A 25,066-nucleotide genomic window follows, 5' to 3' on the forward strand; every position below is an offset into this window, starting at 1 on the left:
CAAAGTATGATAGCCTCAGTCTTGTCATCTTGGCTTCCAGATAGATTTCTGATTTGATCTGCTCTAGGACCTATTTGTTTGACTTCTTGGCTGTCCATGGTAACCTCAGCACTCTTCTCCAGCACCACATCTCAAATGACTTACTTCTCTTCCTATCCGTTTTCTTAACTGTCCAGCTCTTACATCCATACATGGTAACAGGGAACACAATGGCTTGTAGGCAAACATTGTTCTTTTTTCTTTTGGACAGCAGAGCCAGGGGTCTGGCAGGAAAATCGGAGCGAGCACAGTGGATGCATTCACCTCCTTCCCCCACGTGCTCCCTTCTGCTAAGCCACTCTCCTTTGAAGACCAGGACACCTATGAAGAGAAATTGGGCTTCGGATTAAGAGAGATACAGGATTTAATGTGGGCAGGCCGGTCCAAGTTGATTACAGTGCGGTCCCAAATACGGGAAATGGCCGAACTGGCATATGATTTGGATATTCAAATCAGTAAATGCCAGTCGAAGCTCTGTGAAATCGGTCAACTGAGGATGGCAGCCGGCCATGGACCGAGGAGAAGTCCAAGGAAACACCAATGCAAAACTGTGGTATCAATGAAGGAACTGAGAAGACTTCCAAGGCATCAGTAATTAGAATTTATTGACTGTAGTCCCATTATTAGATTATTAGTAGCTGGAATATTAGGGGCAGATTAAAATTAAATGCTACTTAAATGCATCGAGTGAATTAAAAATAAATAAATAGTTATCCATCCGAATTCGTGGAGGGATCGGTCCTGGGCATCCCACAAATTCAAAATGTCATGGATATATACATCCCCTTCTTTCTCCATTCCCCCCACTCTTTTCCACTGCCTTCCCCTTCCTCCTATTTTTACAGCTACTGCCTGCCCACCAAGCTTCGCCCAGGGAACTAGTGGGGGCCTTCCCTCAGTCTGGGGGCATTTGAGACAGTGGGGCAGGGGCTGCCAAGGCCTGGAAACATCTTTCTGCCGGCAAACCGCCATGGCGATCCCCAGGCACACATGGCCCCCATCCGTCTGCCACAGGCTGTCTGCTTTCTTCCTTTCTCTCCTCATCGCCATAGGGCTGCATCAGCTGAGCCTGGTCCAAGGCAATGGGGGGCTGTGAGAGAATGCAGAGGGGCCCCCCTTGCTGTCTCTCTTGGCTTCTACAAATTCTACAAGTACCCGCCAGCATGGCCCATAATCAGGGATTCTAAGAGTTGATATCTTAAATGAGAGGAACCAAAGGTTGAGAACTACTCTTCTAGAGCCATCACTTCCCAAGGGAAGTTGGCATTATTTATCTAGCTGTAGTGTACCAACCAGCCACCAATCACCCCAGGCTTTCTTCCTTTTGCAATAGTTAACACAAGATTGATTATTATTTTAGTAGACTGATATTTATTTAGCAGCGTTCCATGTGAAATACAACGAACAGTTAGAAAAAAAGTAGTTTATTTTTAATAATCAAATATATGCAGTATTGATCATGGTCTGTAGAGGTTGCAAGAAGTCTGAAGTCACAAGGTAGATTGCCAGTAAGGGGTCCATAGGGGAAAATGGAGAGCAATGGCTCCCACAACCACTACTTACTTCCAGTTCATCTGAAATTTCTCAGGAGAACTTTGTTGCCTTATCGAAACCTGTGGCAAGAATGTGTTTTTCCCCCCACATACAAAAGATGTGGATGTCAGCTTCGGATTCTGGTGTGTGATACAACTTAATGTGAGAAATGGCAGATGTTTGGGGGTGGGCTGGTAGAAAAGCAGCAGAAGAAACAGAATCAACTTGTCATTTGCTGCTATATACAGACTATGAAAAAATGACTTCTGTCCCATCTCTCACTTCCTTCTGCAAGGAATAATTGGTAGTGAATTAAAGATTAGGGAGTTACAGTACTGTGGCGGTGCTTTCAAGTGAGCACAGTAATTTCTTGCTTTTTAATGTATATAAAAAGAAAATCAGAGCTCTTTTCACATAAAGTGCACATTATTGAGTTCAAAAGTATTTTGCCAAGCATTTCAGTGTAAATTTTGTCTGAAAGAAGAGGGAACAAGAATAGTGCACTTCTAGAAAGTTGCAAGAAAGTACTCCAAGGAACTTTCAGGTCCAAAGCAACTCCACTTGCAAAAAAAAAGTTCTAATTCAGTCCTTTAACAAAGCAACTTCGTGAAGGTATGCACCCAACAGTTTGACACCTTGAATGTAGTTGTACCTGGGAAAGAAATATATGTTATTAATACAGACAAACAAAATAGAGCAATAGGTTTTTGTGGGTTTTTCGGGCTATATGGCCATGTTCTAGAAGAGTTTCTTCCTGATGTTTCGCCAGCATCTGTGGCTGGCATCTTCAGGGAATTCGCAAAACAGATGGGTTTACCAATATCATAATATGTTTTGATCATGGTTTTAATCTGGCCCACAACTGATTGACAGCTGGCCCTCAGCACCAACACATTCTAACATGGACTTTGCATAGTAATAACTTGTGTTGCTATGCTTCCCTTTTCCACTACACAATTAAAGCATTTTGATACCACTTTAACTACCATGACTGCATTCCATGGAGCCCTTGGATTTGTAGTTTCGTAAGACACTAGCGCTCTTTGGCTGAGAATTTTCTTAAAAATGAAAATGTGAGGATTCCACAGAATGAAGTGCTACACTTGTGTAATAGGAGTTAGGTTTAAGTAGGAGTAGGAGTTCTAGGGCTGCATGGAGAGATGGGAAGGGAATGAGAATTTGCAAGTGAAAGAGATCCTGCTGGGGGCAAAGCAAGCAAGCAAACAACAACAGCAACAACAACAACAACGAAACAACCCCAAAGATGAGGAATACCACAGTGTGAAACGACGAAGATACAGAATTAGGGAACTGAGAGGGAGAGTCAGAATTAGAAAATGACAAAAAGGAATAAAAGGTGAGAGGTAAGTAGCCACAAAATAAGGGCAAGGATCATTAACAAATGACTGTGTGCCTTTGGGATGGAAAGCTGAACACCATACACTTCTCTCCACCCAATCAGGTGGAGGGGAGTCCTGGGGACTGCTTTCCAGCCTAGTGGGCACAAAGGCCAACAAACACCATTCCCTCTTACAACTCAAGAGTTTGCTGGGTTGGTGGAGACTTGTTTGTGTGGTTGGTGAGTACACTCCAGGCCTATCTACCAATCCCTGCAAGATTCGGGGTCAGAGGGGGGGATGAACACCTCTTTTGTACTAAACTTTTTGCTGTGTTTTGAAGATGCAGTATGAAGTCAGGGCCAAGGGGGGAGGGGGTGCTGTAAATGAGAGAGAAAATAATGGCTCTAACTCTGTTCGTTATCAGTCCACTCCCTAGTAAGCTTTCCTGTGAGTCAACAACGCTCCGTTAAAACCAATAAATATTTAGCATCTCTCAAAATTACACGCAGGGATTGGAAAAATTTGGATCACAGCTCCCAGAATGCTGTTTGGAGGATTCTGAGAGTTGTCATCCAAAAACATAACCTTTTCAATAATTTGAGGATGGGAATAGAACTGTTCTGCATAACCTCTCTTAGAAATGGAAAGATTAATCTACCCTTTCCTGACAGTTTAAGCTTTCTTCTCTGTATACAAGGTGCCTTACCTGTTCAGTTTCTCATTCTGCGAATGGGCTCCGTCATCTGCAGACCCAACAGGTAGCAGCATTACATTTTTGCCTGTTGCTTCTTGGAAGGTCAGGGTGACGGGTATACTTCCTCCCTCCCTCGTCAAGTCTGGCTCCACACCAAATACTTGGAGTAAGGACATAAAAATTATTTCCACCATCTATAACATGCATCTGTAACCCACACTTTGTAATCTGTACAAAGATTCTTGCAATATGCATATAGAGTGTGCCCGCACCATACGCGGGTGCACTATACGCGGATTTAACCCTATGTGGGAAGCCGCACAGGAGCGTGCGGGGCACAAGGGGCGGTGTGTCCCACTGGAATGAATGGGGTGCGCGCCCACGGCACGCGCGCATCACCACGCCACCACATGCACGAGCCCCATTCATTCCAATGGGGCTTGAGCATGCGCAGAATTCGGCTTATGCGGGGGAGGGGTCTGGAACAGATCCCCCGCATAAGCCGAGGGTGTGCTGTAGTTAAACTTACACTTCTGGTTAATGTTTTTCAAGTAAATTTCTATTAACTCAGACAACCAAGAGTAATTTTTGATTCTGCATCACAGATTGTTTATCCCCAGCCAGTACAAAAGATCAATTAAGCTGAACATTACAACACTGATAAATACTGCTTTCAGTGATAAGAGATACCTGTTAGAAACTCTTTACTAACTGTTTGTTAACTGCATCTTAATAGCTCAGGCCCCATTCTTTGGGGCATTTTGATCAGGGGCTTGAGAAAAACAATACAAATTTTACTCACCTGTTTTCATGGCTCTTCTGCCAGCCATGTAGTGGGGATGGTTGAAATCTGACACCCAAGGTTTTCCACCATGGCCTAAGTATACTTTGAATTTATTGGGACTTTGCAGCCCAGCAAACTTTTTGGACAAGTAATCTTGAACCTGCAACAACAAGGTAAGCAAGGAAGATGATGAGCTTGACCGCTACCATTATTATTAGTTAAGAATTTCAGGATGAGGCAAAGGTAGAATAGGATTCGAGCTGCCCTGCCCATAAATTCACCTCTAAAAACCAAAATACATTGCAATGTTAAACTGTGTCTGAGATGTGTAGCTCACCTCCTTTTCAGAGCATAGAACACATAGATGTATGTATACACAAATATTTTATCTGTCAACCACATGGATCAGGGTACTTAAAGGACATCCTAACTCATAATGGCCTGCCTCTATAGCAATGGGGGCTCTTCTTGTTTAGCCAGCACAGTGGAGAAGACCACACTGGACCCATGCCTCTTCCATGCATGGCCAGTTGAGGCCTACTGAGCTTCACTGTTGCAAGCTGCAAGAAAGCCCTAAGGACTGATCTGTTTTCTTTCAACTTTATGACCATGTTTCTTTGCACTGTTCTAGCTTTTCAGCTGCACTGCTTCCTTAGATTAGTACTACTTTGGGTAGATGTTTGTCATTATGGCAGGTAACTATTGATTCTGTTACCTTCAGCTGTTCTATTATTGTATGAGACACTATGTAGGATGTCTTGGCAAGGCTTTTGCCCTAAGAGGTGGCCTAAAAATGTTTGATTTTAAAAACCCACATATTTTAGGGGGAAATGCATTAAATGCCTTTAAGTATATTTTAAGAATGAGGAGGCACTGAAATAAAATCCTACCATGTTTGTAGACCAGGCCAATGCAACGATATTAAAAAAAATTCAAACTTAACAGGACAGTTAAACCAGCAAATGTATCACAGCCCAGAACCTCCACAACTCCTCCACTTATAGGTTTAACAGCACTAATTCATGTGCATTTGTCCCCCTGCTGATCCCTTCTCTAACTGTTTCATGTGCATTCTCCCCATTTTAAAGGTTACTTTAAAAAACAAGACAAAACAGAAATGGACTTCCAGCCACTTTAAATATTGTATGGAGGAGGCAGTACTTCACATGCTGCATCCTAGTTAGGAATTATTCTCTCCCATGGTCTGAAGCTGCCCACCCTAAAGTTAAAAGATTAGGCTACAAATGAGGTTGAAGACCTTTACCTATGATCCCAAGGCTGTGAGCAGCCAGAGTGGACAGTACTGAGCTAGATGCAGGATTTCATACAAGGCAGTTCCCTAAGTTTTTAGAAACAAACAGTATATTTGCTATATCAGATCCATTTTCATTTTTAAGACTATATACATACAGGTTTGTGTTTCCTTCTCACCTCCTTCCATTTCTATTTCTATTTAAAACTATGTTTTTAAAAGTTGCTGTATTCCTGGTTTGACCCATCTGAGGCTGGCCTAAAGCTTGGGTTCTGTCTCTTCAAGAGAAGGCTAACTAATTCCTGCTGAGCTGCCTCATCTTTCTCACTTTCCTTCCATGACACATACCTGTTTGGTTACAGCTTCTGGAGTCATGTCTGGTACCAATCTGATTGAAAATTTTCCAATCACTTTCCGAGGAATCACTGTTTTGGCACCTGACCCAGAGAAAGCACCTTCTATCCCATGGAGTGATAAGGAGGGATATCGCCACCTATGCATCAAGATGTCTTTCTATAAAGGAAATTAAAAAAAGAGAGATGAATGGCTTCTCAAGTCAGTCGTAAGTCTCCAGTCTCCAGTCAGAATAATTATATGTCAAATTATAAACTTATTGGGTTGTATTCAATTGTGTCATCCCACCAAGACAAAGGGAGTTAATTCAGGGGCTATAGGCTACATGCTGTCCATCCTGGTTCCTGCTATTGCTACTGATTCCAAAAATCCTGTCACAAAAGGCTATTGGACAACTCACCATGACTTCATTGGACTTAATGTTGTATGCCCTAACTGAGTTGACTTTCTGCTATAGACTGCAGTAGTACTAGGCAAATAATGCTACATCTTCCCCCTTTCCCCCCATAAGTATAATGTTGGATACATAGGGCCAACTTGGAGACTGGAAAACATGTAACCCATTGAATTTGCAATCCTGTGTATTCAGGTCAACCTACATTAATCTAGGAAGGTAACAGGTTTGCTTATTGTAATTTATTATTTCTGATCAACTGTCCATTAGAGCTGTCCATTACAATAGTCATTACAGATGATAAACCATCATTTCAAACCTTGTTTGCTCTACATAAAATGAATTGTTTCATTCATTGATCTGAGATTAGCGTCACTTCTGACTCACCTAAAGCAAGTCCCCCTGAATTCAATGGGACTTTCTCCAAAGTAAGCATTCTGATCAGTTAGCAAAATAAATAAGAGGATTTTTGGAAGGGGGAGGGCAATGGTTTCAGAAAACCATTTCCCCCAAAATTAATGGAAATTCCATGTCGTTGGTCAAAACAATGTTGTTTTCCAGTTATACTATCCCCTGAGCAACACAAATAATCCTTTACAAATGGTAATCAGAATGCCAAACATATGTTGTTTTATTTCTGTGTCAGTACAGAAGAAGTACGCCACTAAAAGACCTGGACTCTAAGGATGAAAGAGACCCAACACACCTTTGTCTCATGCAGCAGCTGTGTGGCTCCTACATCTTTTGCATACTCTGCCAAATCGAAGTCAATCCTGTCATAAAGATGATGCTCCTCATCTGTGACAGCAGCCACTGCATCATTAATGCCAGGAATGAGGATTTTTCCTTTCTTATCCACTAAGGATGCTATAAGATGAAGTAATACACTGTTAAGAGGCAGCAAACTAGCCAGAAACATTCAAATACATACTGCTGATACTACCAGACATCTCATTTGGGTGATCTGGTGCTACAAATTGTACTGCAATGGCAACCCAGGTGGTGATGGTGGGAGGGTGATGATGAATTAGGACAAGTGGGGCACCCTAGATAGCATTGGCATCTGCCCATCAAGTGCCGGCTACAGATGCATAGCCAATATCCTGTTTTTCAAGCAGTTTTAGTACCCTCAGCAACTTTAAAATAAACATAAGTCAAAGTACACATAGTTTTACTGCTGATCTTTTCTTTGGCTATCTGCACTAAAAATTAAGTCATCTGTTTTACAGCCAATTCATTCAGAAGGGGTTATTTTGGCCAAACTAGACTAAGCACAATAGTGATAGTCACTGAAAACTGTACTGTTACTGAAAGTGGGGGCTTCAGGCTGCAGGCAACCTCCAAGTTGTCTTTGTGGCTCTCCATAGACTTCCTGCACCATACATTTTCTAGCCAAAAAAGGGAGGGAGGTGAATTACCTCTTCTGCAAACCACCAGGAGTGGCAGTTCACTTTTTAAATATATATCAGCCCACACTTCTGGCATGTGTTTGTGTTTGAAAAACATATATCCAGACCCTTTCATACTATGCAATCTCACTACTTTGACTGCCAGGATTCCATCCTATGATATCCTGTGGTTTGTAGTTTGGGGATGTACTAGAATGACTGAGAATTCAAACTGTCCCTCCTTAAACTGCCAGTGTGGTGTCATGGTTTGGGAACTAGAGTACAACTCTGGAGACCACGGTTCGAATCCCTACTTGGACAAGGAAATCTCCTGGGTGACTTGGGCAAATCACATTATCTCAGCCTCAGAGGAAGACAAAGGCAAACCACCTCGGAACAAATCCTGCCAAGAAAACCCAGTGACAGGTTCATCTTAGGGTTTCCAGAAGTCAGAAATTACTTGAAGGGACACAACTACAAAACTACAGAGCCCAGGATTCCACAGGATGGAACCATGGCCATTAAAGTGGAATGACAGCACTACAATGGTGTAGTGTGAACAAGCCCCTGATTTTCAAACAAAAGTGACTTTCAAGTCACCTCAGGATTTTTCTAATGTATTTCTATGCATTTTGACAGTGCTTTTAGCCCCTGGAATATCTCATTGGCAAAATATTGGCCTGCAAGAAATGGCACAGGTACCTATTCCTGCTCTACTGTGTACTTCTTACGTTGCATATACTGTTGAGATCCAGCTATAGTATCAGTGGGAGAATAACAATTCTGATTAACCTTCCCCACTTTAAAAAAATAAAGATAAAACCAGCTCTGTCAAGCATTCATCATACAGCAATGAAAATCTACCCTTTTGCACCATGATCTTCTGCAGGTTCATAAGTGATGACCACCCATAAGCCTTTTACTGTAACTGCTTGCTCATGAGATTCAGCTGTGCATAGTTCATTCTTTCAACACATTGTTTGGTGTCACTCAATCACTTCTAGTTATTAATTTCCAGAAGGTGATAATTTACTGCCACTAGCACAGTCCAAAGTTTCCTTCTCACAGACAATCTTCTGGGTGTACATGATTTTAGAGATTTCCCTAGTCAAACTATTTTTAAAAAAACAGGGACCTTTCTTCTTCTTTTTTCAACAACAACAAAAAACAACAACAGTCTTCTTCTTTTTTCAAAGCAAAGAAACATTTGGTGCAACTATAAGCCACATCCATTTTTCCTACAGGTGAGATTTAGGACTGAACCATATAGCTAAAGTGATGCTTAAGTGAGAAAGCAACTGTGTAACTGTGGTATGTGTTTGACATACCAACAACATACCTTTCAGAAGACCTACAGTGGGAGTGAGGTGGGCGATGAAGCAGTTGCACAATTCTACCAGCACATGAACCCACACAACCTCTGGCAATGAAGCAAAATATTAGGGGCAGTTTCACACTACAAAGTTATAGCACTATGATTCCATTTTATTCCATCCTATAGAATCCTGGGATTTGCAGTTCAGAATTCTCAGCCAGAGTGTTGTAGTGCCTCCCCAAGCTAAAAAGCCCAGGATTCAACAGGATGGAACTGTGGTAGTTAAAAGACAATCATTGTGCCATAATTATGTAGTGTGAAAGGGATCTACAAAAGGAATGAAAATGCCTATATACTATAGTATGGAACTGCATTGTGAAGCAGACTTTCTCTCATTTGTTCTTCTGCCCAAGCGGCTGCTACCAACTCATGACCTTACTGCTTATGGTGTGGGGGGAAATACCACTGTATTTTTTAACACATGTAGGTTTTATTTGTTAAAATATTTACATGTCAGGCCTATACCTGAAGATCTCACTCAATCAACTGTTTTTTTATAAAGAGGAGTTCTTTGGCTTTCAGTTATTTCTTTAATGTTTCTAAAGTGTTCTTCTGAACTACACATTGCCTGGGGGTGTGCATGGGTCAAGAGGCAATAAATAAATATCTTGAACAGATAGATAAATAAACTTTACAGAATTATAACAAAGTTTAACCCAATTCAGTTGAGCAAAATGAAAAAGGGGACAAAATTCAGCAACCCAAGACATTAGAACCAACCTATGGTTACTAGGCCCTAAAAGCTCAGCAGAAGAGATGTCAATGGAGACACCAGCCCAAGGGGAGGGCTACAGCAAGAAAATCGTATTTTTGTTGCCACTGCAAGCAGCAAAGTAGGAAAGCATAACCACAGGCAAAGGGAGAGCTTGCCAGGCCCAGTTAGGGAAAGTATATGCATTTATCTATCCCCTTTTGCATGTACAAGCTGGACTTCTGTTTTGAATGACTACTTTGCTGCCAGTGAGATTTGAGTAGAAACTTGAGGCCAAATAGTTAGTATAATCTAAAGTTACATTCAGAATAAACCTAAAGAACATTAAATCAACAGTTTAGATTAATCTCTTTCACCTGTGCATGTCACCTAGACCCAAAATAGCTATGATAACCTCTGTCCTACAGACAGATCTTTGCCCTCTCATTAAGATTCTAACTGGTTTGTCAATTGTTAACCTTGTTATTATCATAAGCTTTCAAGCTTGGGCCAAGTGGCGTGGGGGGAGGAAGGGGACTTAAAGGCCTTTGATCTAAGTATAGATTACTACTTGTAATTCAGTATCTGTAAGGTTCCCATTACTATTTAAAACCACAAGCAGAAAGGGTAGGCCTTACCCATCAAAGCAATGAGGTCTGTCATAGCCTCATGCACTGAGCCACCATATACTCCAGAGTGAAGATCTTTATCACTGCATTCCACCTTTAAGGCAAAAACAAGCAATTAAAAGCATGCTGCATTAATAGTCACAAACCATGGTTACCACCAATGTATTCTACCACATCACTCTCAGTATCAAAGTTAAGTGGGTAGTTAAAAAAGGTACAAATCTCTGTAAACTGATCAGTGGAATTTATGTTTCGTAAAGTCTACTTCTTTCTCCCACTGTTTTCCTTATGCTCAAAAGTTGACTTTTTAAAGAAAAAATATGTTTATGTAAAATTCCAAGTACACTGGATCCGTTCCGGACCTCCCCGCATAAGGCGAAAAACATGCCTGCTCTAGCCCCATTCAATATAATGGGGCTTGTGCTCGCAGTGCAGGAGAGCATGTGTGCCATGGCCACGTACACCATTTATTCTTTTGTTGCACAGCTTCAGCATAATCTGAAAGCCACGTATAGTGCACCCGCATATGGTGTGGGTGCACTGTATTGTTTCAGTTCTTGCCCTGGCTTCTTCAACAGTAAGACTTTACTTTTTGGCTTGTTACCTCTATGAAGTAATAGCAGATGCCCCTGAGACCATAGGTGATGCAGGGTTTCTTCTTCCCTAGCCAGTAATTATCAGAGATGCAAACGTAGTCTACATCTTTGAAGAAAGTATCTTTCTGTGCAAAAATCAAATCATCCAGGCCTTCAGAGCCAGACTCCTCCATACCTTCTAGGCAAAACTTGACATTAACCGGAATTTCCTATAGGGACAGAAAAGAAAACAATTAACACAAAGACATGGCAGCAAGTGTTTTTCTCTACTTAAAAGGTATGTCATTTCTCAGGTCTAAACCTCTCAGTGGCCATTCCCCCAACAATATGTAAACAGATGCTTTGGCACCTGTATCTGCTTAACTTTTTCATCCCTCCCCATATTCTTCTTGTTTTGTCTCATCTTTTAAAATAAAAACATGTGGGCAGAACTATCCCTCTTTTTGTAAATCTTTCTACAGAAATGAGGAAATGTTAGATATTTCTGTTTAATAATAAAAGGTAATGTTTGTCTATTTGAAACTTGACATTCATATGCTCCACAGGTTTAATAGGTTTTAGTTAATGTAAATCTAACTGGAGTGTAATGTAAATCTAACTGAAGTACCATTTGGAGTCACTAGGGCCTGTTACAGGCTGCCAAAATAAAGCTGCTTCGGATCTCTTTGGAGGTATGCTGTTTAAATGATGCATGCATCCTAAGTATCCGGAAGCTGCACCAAAGCCACACTCCAGTGCTTAGGAATGGAGTGTGGCTTTGGCGTGACCTCCAGACTCTTAGGACCCATGCATCATTTAAATAGCATACCTCCAAAGAGACCCGAAGCAGCTTTATTTTGGCAGTCTGTAACAGGCCTAGGTTGCAGATTTCCCTAACCATAACAGAAAGTCAACACTGATGTATTTTTGTTCAGTCTTTTTTGGCAGTTCCATTTGGACCAGAGGCACAGAAGAAACAAGCTGGGGATGAACTTTCTCTGAAGGGTCCCCAAACCCTTAACAACACTAAAGATGGGGGGGGGGGGGGGCTTTCTACCATCAAGTAAAGTGAGCAGGAGGAACTGAACGAATGAGCACTGGGTTGGAGGAAGCAAAAGACAAGTGACAAAGAAAGAGTGTAAGGCAGAGGAGGGAAGAAGAAGAGTACAGGGAAAGAAAAATCACAAGATGGGGTGGAAACTAAAGGGTTTCTAAACCACAATTAATAATGCCAACAATTAAAGCAAGAAGGTGAAAAGTACATTCAAACTATTTGTGCTGAGTACTTAATGATGTCCTACTGAAGCCATAGAGAGCAGAACATCTCCGATAAAAAGCATACAGTGATAGCAAAGCACAAAAGCTGCCCTTCAGCAGACAGCAAACAATGTCAGCTCTCTTTGGTCTCATTTCAAATTCAGCAGGTTTAATTTTATCTTTACTGATAATTGTAGTAGCTTGATCAAAGGCCAAGAGTTTATTTTTTTATTTTTTTACCAGCAAAGCATGTTTAATGGAATGAACAATTATACCTGATTGGTTTGTTGATAAGCCTCAAGGGCATTCAGCCAGGCAAGGACTGGGCCTTTGTCATCAGTTGACCCCCGGCCATACAGTTTCCCTAAAGCAAAGACAAATAACAGAGTGACAGAAGCAGCGATGACAACCACTGGAATAAAACCTTGATCTTGTTATCCAAAGCTATTGTTCTTTCACAATTTCTGTGTCTCAACATATTTATCACAATTTTATTTATTACTTAAATCTGATCTCCTGAAATCTCAGTCACAACAATCCCAGGATGGACACTAGTTGCACCCAACCATATTTGGCCCATAATGACTGCAGCATCAAATGGCTATTTTCATGTCGAACTGAGCTGCCAGAGATTACTGGCTACAGACAAGTTTTGAAATCCTCTTCATATACAATACTTGCCAATTAAGTTCTCAGCTTTGACTCACAAAACATTCATGCAATCCAGTCATGAGCATACCTTTCCATGCTGCCCCTTGAATAACTCAAATATAGCATCATATAAGTTAGGGCCAGGGAAGTTGTGGCCCTCCAGGAGCTTTCTTTCACACTACACAATTATAGCACTATGATTGCACTTTAACTGTGTTGGTTCCATCCTGTAGAATCCTTGGATCTGCCATTTAGGGATGGATATTTTTAATTCTTTGCTAGAGAGATCTTGTTCGTCTGACCAGACGAAGACCCAGGATTCCACAGGTTCGCACATAAGGCAGTTGAAGTGGAATCATAGTGCTATAACTATGTAAATGTGAAAAGAGTCACAGGTGGTGTTGGGTTTTACTACCCACCAGCACAATTAATGGCAAGGTATGATGGGAGCAGTAGTTCATCAACAGTGAACAAGTCAAAGGCCATTTTGAAGTAAGACCTTTTAAGGAATCTGAGGCTTTGTGCCAGTTCCTTACGATCACTACCATATCCTCTCACCATGAATTTATACAGCTCCCAGGGACAACTACAGGACTAACAAAGACTGTCTATAAACCACATGGTTGGCCCCCACCTCCAGTCTCAGGCCTGTTGTAGAGAAAAGGTGATTCAGCTGAAACACTCTATGTTTAAGATGTATGGTTGCATATACTACATGTGTTTTCCCTTTAACAGCAGAAGACCCCAGTAAAAGAGGGGATCCCTGGGCTGCAGCTGCAAAAAAGAGGCTTCTCACACTGTTATTTGTCCCAGAGGGAAGCTGCCATTGGTGCCTGGGGCCAACACCCAAGGCTAGGGGGACTTCATCCTGGGGCCACCAGTGAGTGGTGCATGAAAGGGGTTAAAGTCTTCCTCTGACTTGGCCTCTCAGAACTACTATTCTTAACAAGAAACATAGGGAGGCTGAATGCCATCAGATACTCAGCACATCCCCTGTCCTATTCCTCCACTATTTCTCTTACTTTACAGCATGACTATCTGCTGTCTGGACATGTCCCAAATCAGGCTAGCTGCTATCCAGACATGCCCTAAATCTGGAGTATTCTCTGATTTCCAAGCCAGTTCAAGCATGGTGTACAGCTGGCACTTATTCATGAAGCATTGCACAAGCCAAGCTGAACAAATTATCTCAGTTGTGCATTCTGGTTTAACAGGCTAAGGATCCACAGCCTCACATTGGTGTTCAAATATTGCATAAATTGCAGCTGAAGGCCCAGCTTAACATTTTTCCAAGAGCATAACACCAAGCCTGGGCTTTGGCTTTCTAGCCACCAATCTTGCTTGCACGTGTGAGCACACCCAAGTTAAGTTAGATGTCCAGTGCTATGTTTACACTGAGCAACAGTCAGCAGCTGTACATTTGAAATCAGGCTGGGATAAGGGAATGAACTTGTAGCTCAAATTTGCTAATTAGCTTACTTGCTGTTCAACGCTATGATCTTTGGAATAGCGGTATATAAATAAAACAAATTATTATTATTATTATTATTATTATTATTATTATTATTGGCTTCCCTAGTTCACTTTTCAATCTTAAGAGCCCTGTGTTTTATAGGGGGGCTGTTTGCTTTGTTTAAAGAACTCTGGCTGGCAAGCAGTAAGATGCTATAGTAGCCATAATGACAGCCTATGTTACTTTAGTCATCAACTTTTGGATCAAACTCAGAAGGTTATCTATTACTATAATAATGGATGAAATACAAAGTAATTTCCATTATGGGATAGCCTGAGACAGCACAAAAATGCAAGGGTATTTTTAGGACCTTGCCTTTATTGAAACAACCATTGTCAAATTTTAAAAAATTGAACATAACAGCAGAATGTTGCATGGACTTTCCCTCTGCAGAACATGTGGCAGTTAACTCTGCCTTGTGGACAACATTAAGTGGGAAACATATTTATGTCATGCCCTAGACATCCTAAACCCACACCCACACACCCCTTAAGCAACATGCACACCTGCCTCAGAGCTGGTGTTAGATTTCCGTTCCCCTGATTTCAAGGATAAGGAAGGAAACTGTCATGAACTACTGCCTCATCTATGCGGCCACAACAGAACACATAGTCCATTGTCTCACTCAGCATTTAATCACAGCACACTACCACTATCACCACTAGATAAACCCAATCTAGCTAGAGTGGTGTGTCCTACAGACCACATGTAACCCCTTCAATTGCTTTTTAGCCCTCCCCACTTTTTTGAAAAATAGATTCCCTCCCCCTAAAAATGCCCTTTACCCCACTTACTATGGGCATGGGGGAGACAATTTTATCATGTTTTCTCCCCTTGCTTCTTTGAGTTAATTTTTTTAAGTTAAAAAAATGGGACTATATGCAACCCTCCAAGATCTATGGGGACAATGTAACCCCCTATAGCAAGAACAAGTACATTTCTATACTGCTTATCAATGCACTCAAGCACTCCCTAAGCGGCTTATAATACGTGTAAGCTAATTGCCCCCAACAAGCTGGGTACTCATTTTAGCGGACTCGGAAGAATGCCAGGTTGAGTCAATCCTGAGCCCTTGGCTGGTATTGAACTCACAAGCTTGTGGTTTAGTGAGTGGCTGCAGTACAGGCATTTAACCACTGTGCCACCAGGGCTCTTCCCTAGACCTTGGCAGCTGTCCATCCCCATCTCATATCTATGTGGATTTCACTAGAGGAATTGGAAGTGATAGAAACTCTATGGAAACGGCACTTTGTGTGTCTTGTCTCAACTGTTTTACACATAAAGGAAATCCTCTGCAAGAGGGCATCAGTAAATTACACCCCCTACAATCCTAAAAAGGACCTCATACCCTTCAAGCTCCCAACATCATATATAGTGGGCCCTCAGTATCTGTGGGGATCTGTTCTAGTCTCCCCCGCAGATACCAAAATCCGTGTATGCTCAAGTCTCATAGCACTCAATGGAGAGGACAATGGCACGTTGCTCCCTCCCCCTCCCCAATGCCAGCCTCGCTGTTTTCACTGTGACAGGCAGTAGGGGGGTACCTGTTCTTCCTTCTCTTCCCCTTTTCTCTTCCTCTTCTTCCCGTCGCCGCTGCTGCAAGTCTTCCTCCTCCTGCCCCCCTTCCCTCACCTTCTCCGTCTTCCTCTTCCCCCTCCATTGTGCTGTCGTTGCTCATCCTTCTTTTTCTTCCTCCTCCTCTTCTCTGCACTTCCTCCTCCTCTTCCTTCTTCCTCCTTCTCCTCTTCCCCACATCCTCTACTTTCTCCGCCTCCTCTTACCCCCCCCCCTCTGTTGCCCTGCCACCTTTATTTCCTTCTCCTCCTCCTCATCCCTGCCACTTCCTCCTCCTCCTCCTCTTCCTCTGCCAACGCCACCCCCCCCCCCCCGTGGGCTTGCCATCCACATACGTTCAAATCTACAGGTGTCAAGTCTGTGTATACGGACGGCGGACTATACAATTTATTCCCATCAGTGTGGGTGCCAAGACAGAACACCCTGCATAGATAAGCAAAGGAAGGGGGCAATCACACTACAAAAGGCTACTGCTTCATATTCTTCCTCTTTTAGCATATACAATTATTGTGTCTTGTCTGAACTATATTGCACTAAAACACTTCCTTCCTTCATGTTTGAGCAGCATGTAGACCCGTAGACCTCACTACCAACATAGGTTAGCTTTGGTAATATTTTAGGGTCTACTGTTTGATATTGCTTTCATATCTCCTGGGAGAAAGAGGAGCATGCACAGGAGATTTATACATCTTGTGGCTTGATACAAAGACAAATACACACTGCAGAAATAATCCATCTTGAGACCGCTTTAACTGCTCTGGTTCTGTGCTTGGGAATTCTGGGAACTGTAGTTTGTTGTGGCACCAGAGCTCTCTGACAGAAAAGGCTAAATGTCTCACAAAACTACACTTCTCACAATTTCCTAGCATTGAGCCAGAAAAGTTAAAGTGGTCTCAAGCAGAAATATTTCTGCAGCGTTTTGGCCGTATATTGCTAAAATACATTTACAAAGGACTGAGCCCCTATTGAACTGACTATGAAACTTATATCCAAATGGAGACGCATAGGATAGCATCATAATCTTGCTTACATTCAAGTATTCTGAAATCAACAACCTGCCCATTGTAAATATATAGTTGTGAATTGTGGTGCAAGGCAACAGCAATTATTTCACTAGATCAGATAGCAAAAGAGGAGACATTAAGGACGCAGCACATGGAGTTAACAGAAAGAGCTGCAAAATTTAAAACAGAGCCAATAGCTGTTGATCAGATGCTTAATCGAAAGAGAAACAAAATAACTTAAAGGCAGCCTCTCATAAGACCGCCTCAGACATTTTATCTCTCATGTCAGATATGTAAAGACACAAGCCAAGAATCTGCACAACATACCATCTTGTTCAACCAAAGTGAAAGGTTCACTATCCCAGCCATCTTCTAGTGCTGCAGGCTGGACATCCAAATGCCCATAGACACAGACGGTTTTCTTGCGAGGATCTGACCCGAGTTTGCCCAGAATAATTGGAGGCAGAGGAATCTCTGAACCGTCAGGTAACTGGAATTTAAAATACTAGATGTCAATGGCAAGATTCTTTGGGGACCTTTTCTGCAGGTACAATCAATGTTATTACAAAATCCAAGACAAAGCTCTACATCATGTAGAAAAAGAGTTATCCTGAGCCAGAACAAAAGTCTATTTAGCACAGAGTTTTCTTCAAATCATGGCCAACCAGATGCTTATGCAAAATCCACAGCAGGTCATGAGCGCAGCAAAACTCTCATGCTAAAGTTTCCCAGCAGAGAGCCTCCACAATCACTGGGGTTAAGGGTGCAGGATCTCTGTAAAAGCGGAAAAACTGCAAATAAAAACCCCACTATTTTTTTCTTTTACTAGAAAAAATGTCTCTCTAGGAACCTCCAGGTCCCGCTAGAACAGTTTGACTTGTTTGATTCTTGGACTGAAATGCTCTTTTCCTAGGATGAGTCAATACAAGTACTTTCTGGCAAAACTATATCTTTGAAAATTTACGGTCAAACTAAGCATGGCAAATGCAAAGACACATTGACCACAACAACTAGACTGGTCCTGAATACCAAGGTCAGACTTTTGATGTGACTACATCTCAACCTGTAGAAATCAGAATAATCTAAAATATATTTAGAGAAAAGAGAACAGCCTCTTGTTTGATGAAGATCAAGCATCTCAAGTGTCTTCAGTTTTATTATGTGTCATTAGCATCTGGCATTTTAATCATGATGCAATAATTTTCAAATATCAATAGCAGACTAAGATCAAAGCTTGGAAAAAATACTTTTTGTGATGGCTGAAGGATTCTGGGACTTGAAACAAAAAATAACTTGTAGAAACACAGGCAGCTGAGGCTAAGTATTGTTTCATGTAGCTTAATATTGAGAGAGGGAGAAATTAAACCTTTAGTGTTCATGAAAGGAGTCTGTTAGTAGATCGAACACAGCAGTTTAGATAGATGTAGCACCAAGCAGAGTGTGGCATGCACGACTGAAGTTGACTGGCTATCAGGCAGTTAATTCAATTTTCTAAGAGACTCTATCAACCTTAAAGAGTTAATTTCTCCCTACAATTTTCAATGGGACTCTCCATGGTTTTAGACAGGATTATTTCCTAGTCCTAGTTAGAAAGTGTCAGCATTGTCCCATCCAAGTACTAACCACTGCTTAGCTTCCAAAATCACATATGACTTAGTGTTCAATGTGGCATGTTGCCTCACTCCAAACTCTGGCTGAGACAAGAGCAGATCTTTGCTGACTACATTTAGAGAATGCTTTCCCAGCCAAAAGGCCAACTACAAGCAAAGACTAAGCCAGCCCTCGAAGCAAAATACAACAGCCCACACAGCAAAACAGGCTTAACTTGATACCAGTTACTTTGAAAATGGGGCTTTGAAGAGAAGAGGATAGATTTTAGATTGCCTAGCAAGCAAAAGTCTCAAGAAGCAGAATGATTTGACTTCTTAAGATGTGTTCACCCTCCAGTTCTGAAAAGAATAGTTGGGGGTTTTATGCTGCAGCAACATCCAGGCCAATGCTATTCAAAGTGGTGGTCCATGGACCTGTGAAAGCTTGCAAACTGTTGGCTGCTGGGCCATGGAAAATTGCCAGGAAAAAAGTAACAAGTTCTAACCAATGGGCACAAATATGGTACTGGTCCCTGGCACAATGGAAAAAAGTCCCCCCCCCCCCAGGATACTAGTGCTTAAGAAGTACTGACCTAGCCAACAGTGTGCTAGATGTGTCTAGATAAACTTTTTGCCCCCAGAGCTACATGCCAGTGGCTAAGTGGATAAATATATGCTGGTAGTGAATGTGAACAAGACTGACATCTCCATTTACACACTGTCCACCTATCCCCACCCATATCCTCCTCATTTCTGCACCCTCAAACAACCACAGATACACAGCTTTCCTTCTCCCTTTCTCATCACACCCTTTTCCCAACAAGAAAGATAGACAAAAGCAAACCCCCCCCCCCCACTCCCTCTCAAACAGTGGCATGCGATCCATATGGTTGGGGGGTATTTATATCAATCTAACTCCTCTGTATGCAGAGATCCTGTTTACATCTTTGGTCCCCACTGCCAACAGAACAGGCATCTCCCTAGAGCCAATGAGTTTGGAGTGCATATTTAAATGGAGATAATGGCATATTTTTATCTCTACACTTCTGAAAAAAAAAAAAAAAACCAAGAGCTTCATGGGGTAATTCTGCTTTAGTTATTCTATCTTGGAACAGGAGATCTCTTTGACCTTGCTGTTTGCTTACCCAGCTTCTAAATGGTGGAGCACATCTTCAACCAAGAATGCGGAATACATTGCCTTTCAAATCTTATTAGATTACAATTCTCATCTTCTACACCATTCACTATGATGGGCTGTGTTTTAGAATTGCAGTCTTAACAGTTAAACTGCCTTTAATAGTACCACTGATTGTGCCAGGAATATCGTTCATCCTTCACCATTATGTTGCCATTTTAAAGTTCTAAGTCCTAAGTTTACAGAAGAACAATTGTCTGCAAGTACTAAAAAGCAGAGAAAATGCTTTCAACAGAATGAATACAGTTTAAAACATACACCTCTCTGGGATGCTAGGATTATCTTTCTGCTGCTCTGACTCTACCTGAAAAATGCACATCTTCCTACCTTCTGTTTCCCAAGGTCCATCAGATCTGCTGTACCACCCAGTCGTTCAATGTCCTTGGCAGCAACTTCGATCATGCGTCTGATTTCTCCTCTTTTCTCTGGCCATGCTGATACACTCTGGATTGCCACCCATTCTGCCAGACGCTATACATAAACAGATTAGGAGAAAAGGCAAAGGGAAGGGTGAGGAAGTGTAACAATACAACATGTACTGGGCTGCATCAAAGCAATAGTCCCCAAAACCTTTGCCTTCCTTTCTCATGAGCTTCAGTGATCCGGTGAGCTCCAGATGCTTTGGATTTCAATCCCCAGCAACCCCAGATACACATCCAATAATTACTGGGAGGTGAAGTCTAAAACATTGGCAAAGCACAAAGCTGGAGATGGCAATTTTACAGCAGAAAGATCAATGATTTTTGAGTCATCTTGAATTGTAGAACAACAGAATTTTAAAACACTCTGGCACTCGTGTATCAGTGTGTAGTGGTCTCAGTTTCAGCACAGGTTAAGGAAAGGAGGGGATGGGGAAGTTCCAGTCCATGGAACAAATCCCGACCATGGCATTTCCTCATCCAGTCCACTGAGATACCTTCAAGCCCCAACCACTTTCCAAGCACTAGTCTCACTTTTTTTGTTCAAGGATGGGAAGCATGCAGACCTCCAAATGTTGTTGGACTGCAACTCCCAGCAGTCCTAGTCAACATAGTAAATGGTGAGAAATACTAGGAGCTGCACTCCAAACACATGTGGTACATGCATGATTCCTACCCATGCTTCCACACTTTAAATGAAATAGGGATCCTTGCAATAACTGCCCTTTATGTGTCACAGGTATAAGCTGACTGATGGGAGGACCTGTTCCTTCAAGAGTCTGCTGGACCCTTGCTATCCACCATCTCAATATGGAGGACAAATGGTGGCTGAAGTGGGTGAGTGACTTAGCCAGCAGCTGCAGAAGCTCCTTGTGTGACAGCCAAGTCCTTTTCTCCAAGGAATGAGGAACCTGGAATTCTCTCTATCTTACATAGAGAAAGGTAAAATTGGGCCCGCTTTTGCCCAAGTAAATCTTCCTGGAAGATTTCAGCTATCCTGGTATCTTCAGATTCAGAGTCCTTTGCTTCCACTATGTACAGGCCCTCTCCATCCAATATTCTTTGCACACCACACTACATGGCAAGTTGTTGTTATGTGCCTACAAGCCATTTCCTATTTATGGTGACTAAAGCAAACCTACCACAGAGTGTTCTTGGAAGATTTGTTCAGTGGTTTCTTTTCCCTTCCTCTGAGGCTGAAAGAGTGTTACTTGCCCAAGTTCACCCAGTGGATTTCTATGTCCAAGCAGGGATTTGAAGCATGATCTCTAGAATCTTGGTTGAATGCTCAAACTAATACCATGCTGACTCTCACAAGGGTAGTTACCATCACAAAACTAGAAGTTATGAAGAATATACTTCTCGCCATTTCAAATATGCCTTGTGGTGATAGCTAGACATAGGCATAACTAGTTTCTGTTCCTCCTGCCAAATGATCCCCCAACTAAGGAAATGCCACTTTCAAAAACAGCTCTTTGCAGAAAGGAAACTACAAAAGCCCTTCATGCATTTTATTGTTTGCTTCTTATGGTTCACACGATGAAATGATGCTCCGTGCCAAACAAAATAAACATTCCTACCCACACACAGAAAACTAGTCTCCGGGAAACATACAATGAACCTATATCTGCTAATTTTCTAAGTGCAGGGATATCTGTTGTTGATGTTGTGATTCATTTTGGTAGGGAGACTCATTTGGTCATAGAACTTGCACTTCCATAAGATGTATATGTTGAGTAGTACGAATCCCAAAATCTTCACAGAAACAGAGTACATTTTCCCATAACCCCGGTATCACCTGTGCATGTTCTACTACTGGCAGGGATTTCCATCTTGATGTACAGGGAAAGCAGTTACAAGAAATGTTCCAACACTGTCCCTGAGCATACTGCTACAAAATTCATCCAGGAAATTTAGTCTTTCAATTTCTTTGGTTAATAATCTCAAGGTTAAGATTCATGCAGATGTAAATTTGAATCTTTACCATGCTGTGCAGGCTTTTAAGAGCTGAAATCCCAAATACCATGGGGGTCAAAACGAAAACTCTCTCCTGTTTTACAGGTGGTGAATCATACAGCAGATGGTCTACAGCACAGAAGCATGAGACCCAACATCCCTCCCTAGCCACTCGCAGAACTAAGCATCTAAACAACTAATTCTATCCAGTCTATCCCCAGCCAGCAATTCAATTCCATATAACTAGTTATGGAGTTCCTGAACTGTTGTGCACCTGCTCCAGGGAAGGTCCATGGAAGAAGGGTCCCAAGAGATATAGGTTAGTAAGATGGTAAAATCATTACCCCCAGTACATTCTCAGACTTCATATGTTTTCTGGCCTCAAAATACCATCACAATGGGGGGGGGGGGGGTTATCAAATAAATCCACTCATACAAATTGGCCCTTTCTGTACCACTAGATGACTGTTAATGTTTGGCCAAGATGCTAACAAGGACTCCAGAACTCATCTGCTAGTGGCAGAAGCCTAACTCATTACAGTCACAGAAGGAAGCATATCCTACAGCCTGCTCTTGGTTCCTTTGCCTCGAGACAGGACTGTTATATCTACACCAACCCTACCATTCACAGAATTACAGATTAACAGAGAAGTGTGATTTTCCAAATAAAGACTTCCAAACTGGCCAGGATGCGATTTTTATCTTCCATGGTATTAGGACAGGTGAAAGAACCAACCATTCAACAGTGGAACAGACTGCCTTGGAGGGTGAGGGACTCTCCTTCTTTGCAGGTCTTTAAATAGAGGTTGGATGGGCATCTTTCAGGGGGTGCTGTAGTTGTGTATTCCTGCATGACAGGAGTCTGGACTGGCTGGCTCTTGCGGCCTCTTCCAACTCTGATTTTATGATTCTACAAACTGCTTTGCAACAGTCGGTTTTGCAGCTGAACATGCATATCTAAGCTTTCCTGTCACTAAATGAGAAGCTAGGTTTTAATCCTCTTAAAAGAGTTTACTTACTTTAACATACAGGTCTTGGTGTTTATCGATATACTCAAAAAGGGTTTCAAGAACAGATGACATTTTCTGATCTGAACGGTGCGGCTGAAAAATCTAAAATGTAAAAAGAAAAATGATTTACTATTTGATTTATTTTTATCCCAATCTTCTCCCAATCAAGGAACTCAAGATTTAGACTTCAGAGCCTTCAGCAGACTATAGCCTTAGCTGAGTAGGCTATTCCTTTATACTGAAGTGCCCTTTGCTTTCAACACAAATTCTGAATCCAGAAATTAATCTGTCTGATTCAAAGAAGGGCTCCTCCAAAAGCAGACCAAAACTAGATTTGCTTCTGAAAATTTGTTAGCAATTTCAATTTGGAGAGATACGGACCATTTGACACAAAAAATGATCAATTTTCCAAGCTCTCTATTTAAGAAAAACATTACAATGGGGCGAGAGAACAAAGAGAAGGATGTATTTTTGTGACTTACAGCTTTATAGCTAATCAGCCAAAGGCTTTAGCATGGCTCTCTAAGTACAGGACTGTGTGGGAGGAATACTGTAGCAATGTAGTACAGGACAGTTTTACTAGCCAGCATTCTCTCCTAATAGCAGAAGTATTCAATGTTTTGTTGAGCTCTGTGCAACCTGGGAAGACATGCTTGGAAAATGCTCAATTTTTGTTATTCTAGAAGAACATCAATATTTAAATGTTTTGTTTTGTTTGTCAAATGGTCCACGTAAAAAACAGGGATTAAGCTTGTGTGTGTGTGTGTGTGTACCCCTAGCCTGTACAGCAAGGAAAGGCAAAATCCATCCCTCCAGTTGTTGTTGGTCTGCAGCTCCCAGGCTTCTTCACCATTAGTTATGCTGGCTAGAGCTGCTGAAGGTTGCAGTGGTACAACATCTGGAAAGCTGTAGTTTGCCCACTACTTACTACTGTAAAGGCTGATCCTAGATCTGTTTTTCTGAAATTTGGTAGGTTTGATTCCTCTCAGGCAAGAATCGCTGTAGCTTTCACCATATTATAACAAGAAATAAAACAAAGCACAAGCAGTTAAAAAAAAGAAAATCAAATTTTATAGGTATGCAGAACCAGATGGCGGGGAGGGGACCATCTTTGACTGAAATTTGGGATGTTAATCCTCTAACGATCAGGTTGCATCCAAACTGAGACCCAAAATCAAACTTGTGATGCACACTTCTACTTTTTAATTCATTCTGTTTGCTTTTCCTAAAAACTACAGAGATGCAACTTAAAAGTCATGAAGCCTTGATAAATGAGACAGCTCAATGTGATTCATTCTACTAGTCACATGATGATAGGCGTAAGCAGAGTATGGAAAGCTGTGTCAGCTGTCCTACTTTCAAATGTGTACTGCTCTGCAGTTTTAGCGGAGGTTACTCTTGGGACATGCATTGTTAAGAATCATATCTTACATATAAGCCATTTCGTGCACCCACCCTGCCTATATCGTAGTTTCCTTCACAGGCTGCACTGTGCTTGTAGTGGAAGTAAAATACAAGTGGAAGGAAAGGACCATGATAGTAGAGCTATTTGCAAGGAGAAGGAGTTTACTCAAGAATATAATTCTGCTTCTGAGACTTTTCTGTCGGTCCTGATGTGGGGAACATGTGGCCCTCCAGATGTTGTCAGACTTTAACAGGAGCCTTTGCCAGAACAGACAATGGTGAGGATGGTGACAGTTGTGTCCAGCATCTGGAGGGCCCTCTCTGCTGCCTTTTTCCACTAAATTGAATGTACGTAGTTCTTCCGCAATCATTTTTTCTGTTCAGCATTAAGCCTGCCTTTGCATTTTTTTCTTTAACCTTCCATAATCATTGTTCCAAGTCTATG

The 25,066-nt window shown here is 41.8% G+C and overlaps 1 protein-coding gene and 1 long non-coding RNA gene across 5 annotated transcripts in view; both read right to left on the reverse strand.

Moving 5' to 3' along the window:
• Positions 1–1,387: 1,387 nt before the first annotated feature.
• CNDP2 (carnosine dipeptidase 2) overlaps positions 1,388–25,066 on the reverse strand; it is a 28,896-nt gene continuing 5,217 nt past the window's right edge. For 2 of the 4 annotated variants that reach the window (XM_089516936.1, XM_089516935.1), the window contains exons 2-12: positions 23,227–23,319; positions 20,160–20,303; positions 17,376–17,538; positions 12,581–12,669; positions 11,078–11,278; positions 10,483–10,567; positions 7,097–7,257; positions 5,991–6,155; positions 4,409–4,550; positions 3,619–3,766; positions 1,388–2,224 (exon numbers count right to left, since the gene is read on the reverse strand). In XM_089516936.1, the coding sequence (XP_089373062.1) occupies positions 2,155–2,224; positions 3,619–3,766; positions 4,409–4,550; positions 5,991–6,155; positions 7,097–7,257; positions 10,483–10,567; positions 11,078–11,278; positions 12,581–12,669; positions 17,376–17,538; positions 20,160–20,303; positions 23,227–23,289 (1,431 nt within the window). In that variant the 5' untranslated portion in view covers positions 23,290–23,319 and the 3' untranslated portion in view covers positions 1,388–2,154. Of the gene's footprint in view, positions 2,225–3,618; positions 3,767–4,408; positions 4,551–5,990; positions 6,156–7,096; positions 7,258–10,482; positions 10,568–11,077; positions 11,279–12,580; positions 12,670–17,375; positions 17,539–20,159; positions 20,304–23,226; positions 23,320–24,145; positions 24,255–25,066 lie in introns of those variants that run through there. The other 2 variants (XM_089516937.1, XM_089516938.1) reach the window with 2 other exon arrangements.
• On the reverse strand, positions 2,582–3,612 carry LOC149317146 (uncharacterized). The gene is made up of 2 exons (XR_016280588.1): positions 3,498–3,612; positions 2,582–3,456 (listed from the first exon to the last, which is right to left on the reverse strand). It is a non-coding gene; the product is annotated as an uncharacterized LOC149317146 (long non-coding RNA).

This window comes from Sceloporus occidentalis, unplaced genomic scaffold, assembly GCF_023333645.1.
Source record: "Sceloporus occidentalis isolate IW3139 unplaced genomic scaffold, rSceOcc1.0.p SCAF_3, whole genome shotgun sequence".
NCBI lineage: Eukaryota > Metazoa > Chordata > Lepidosauria > Squamata > Phrynosomatidae > Sceloporus > Sceloporus occidentalis.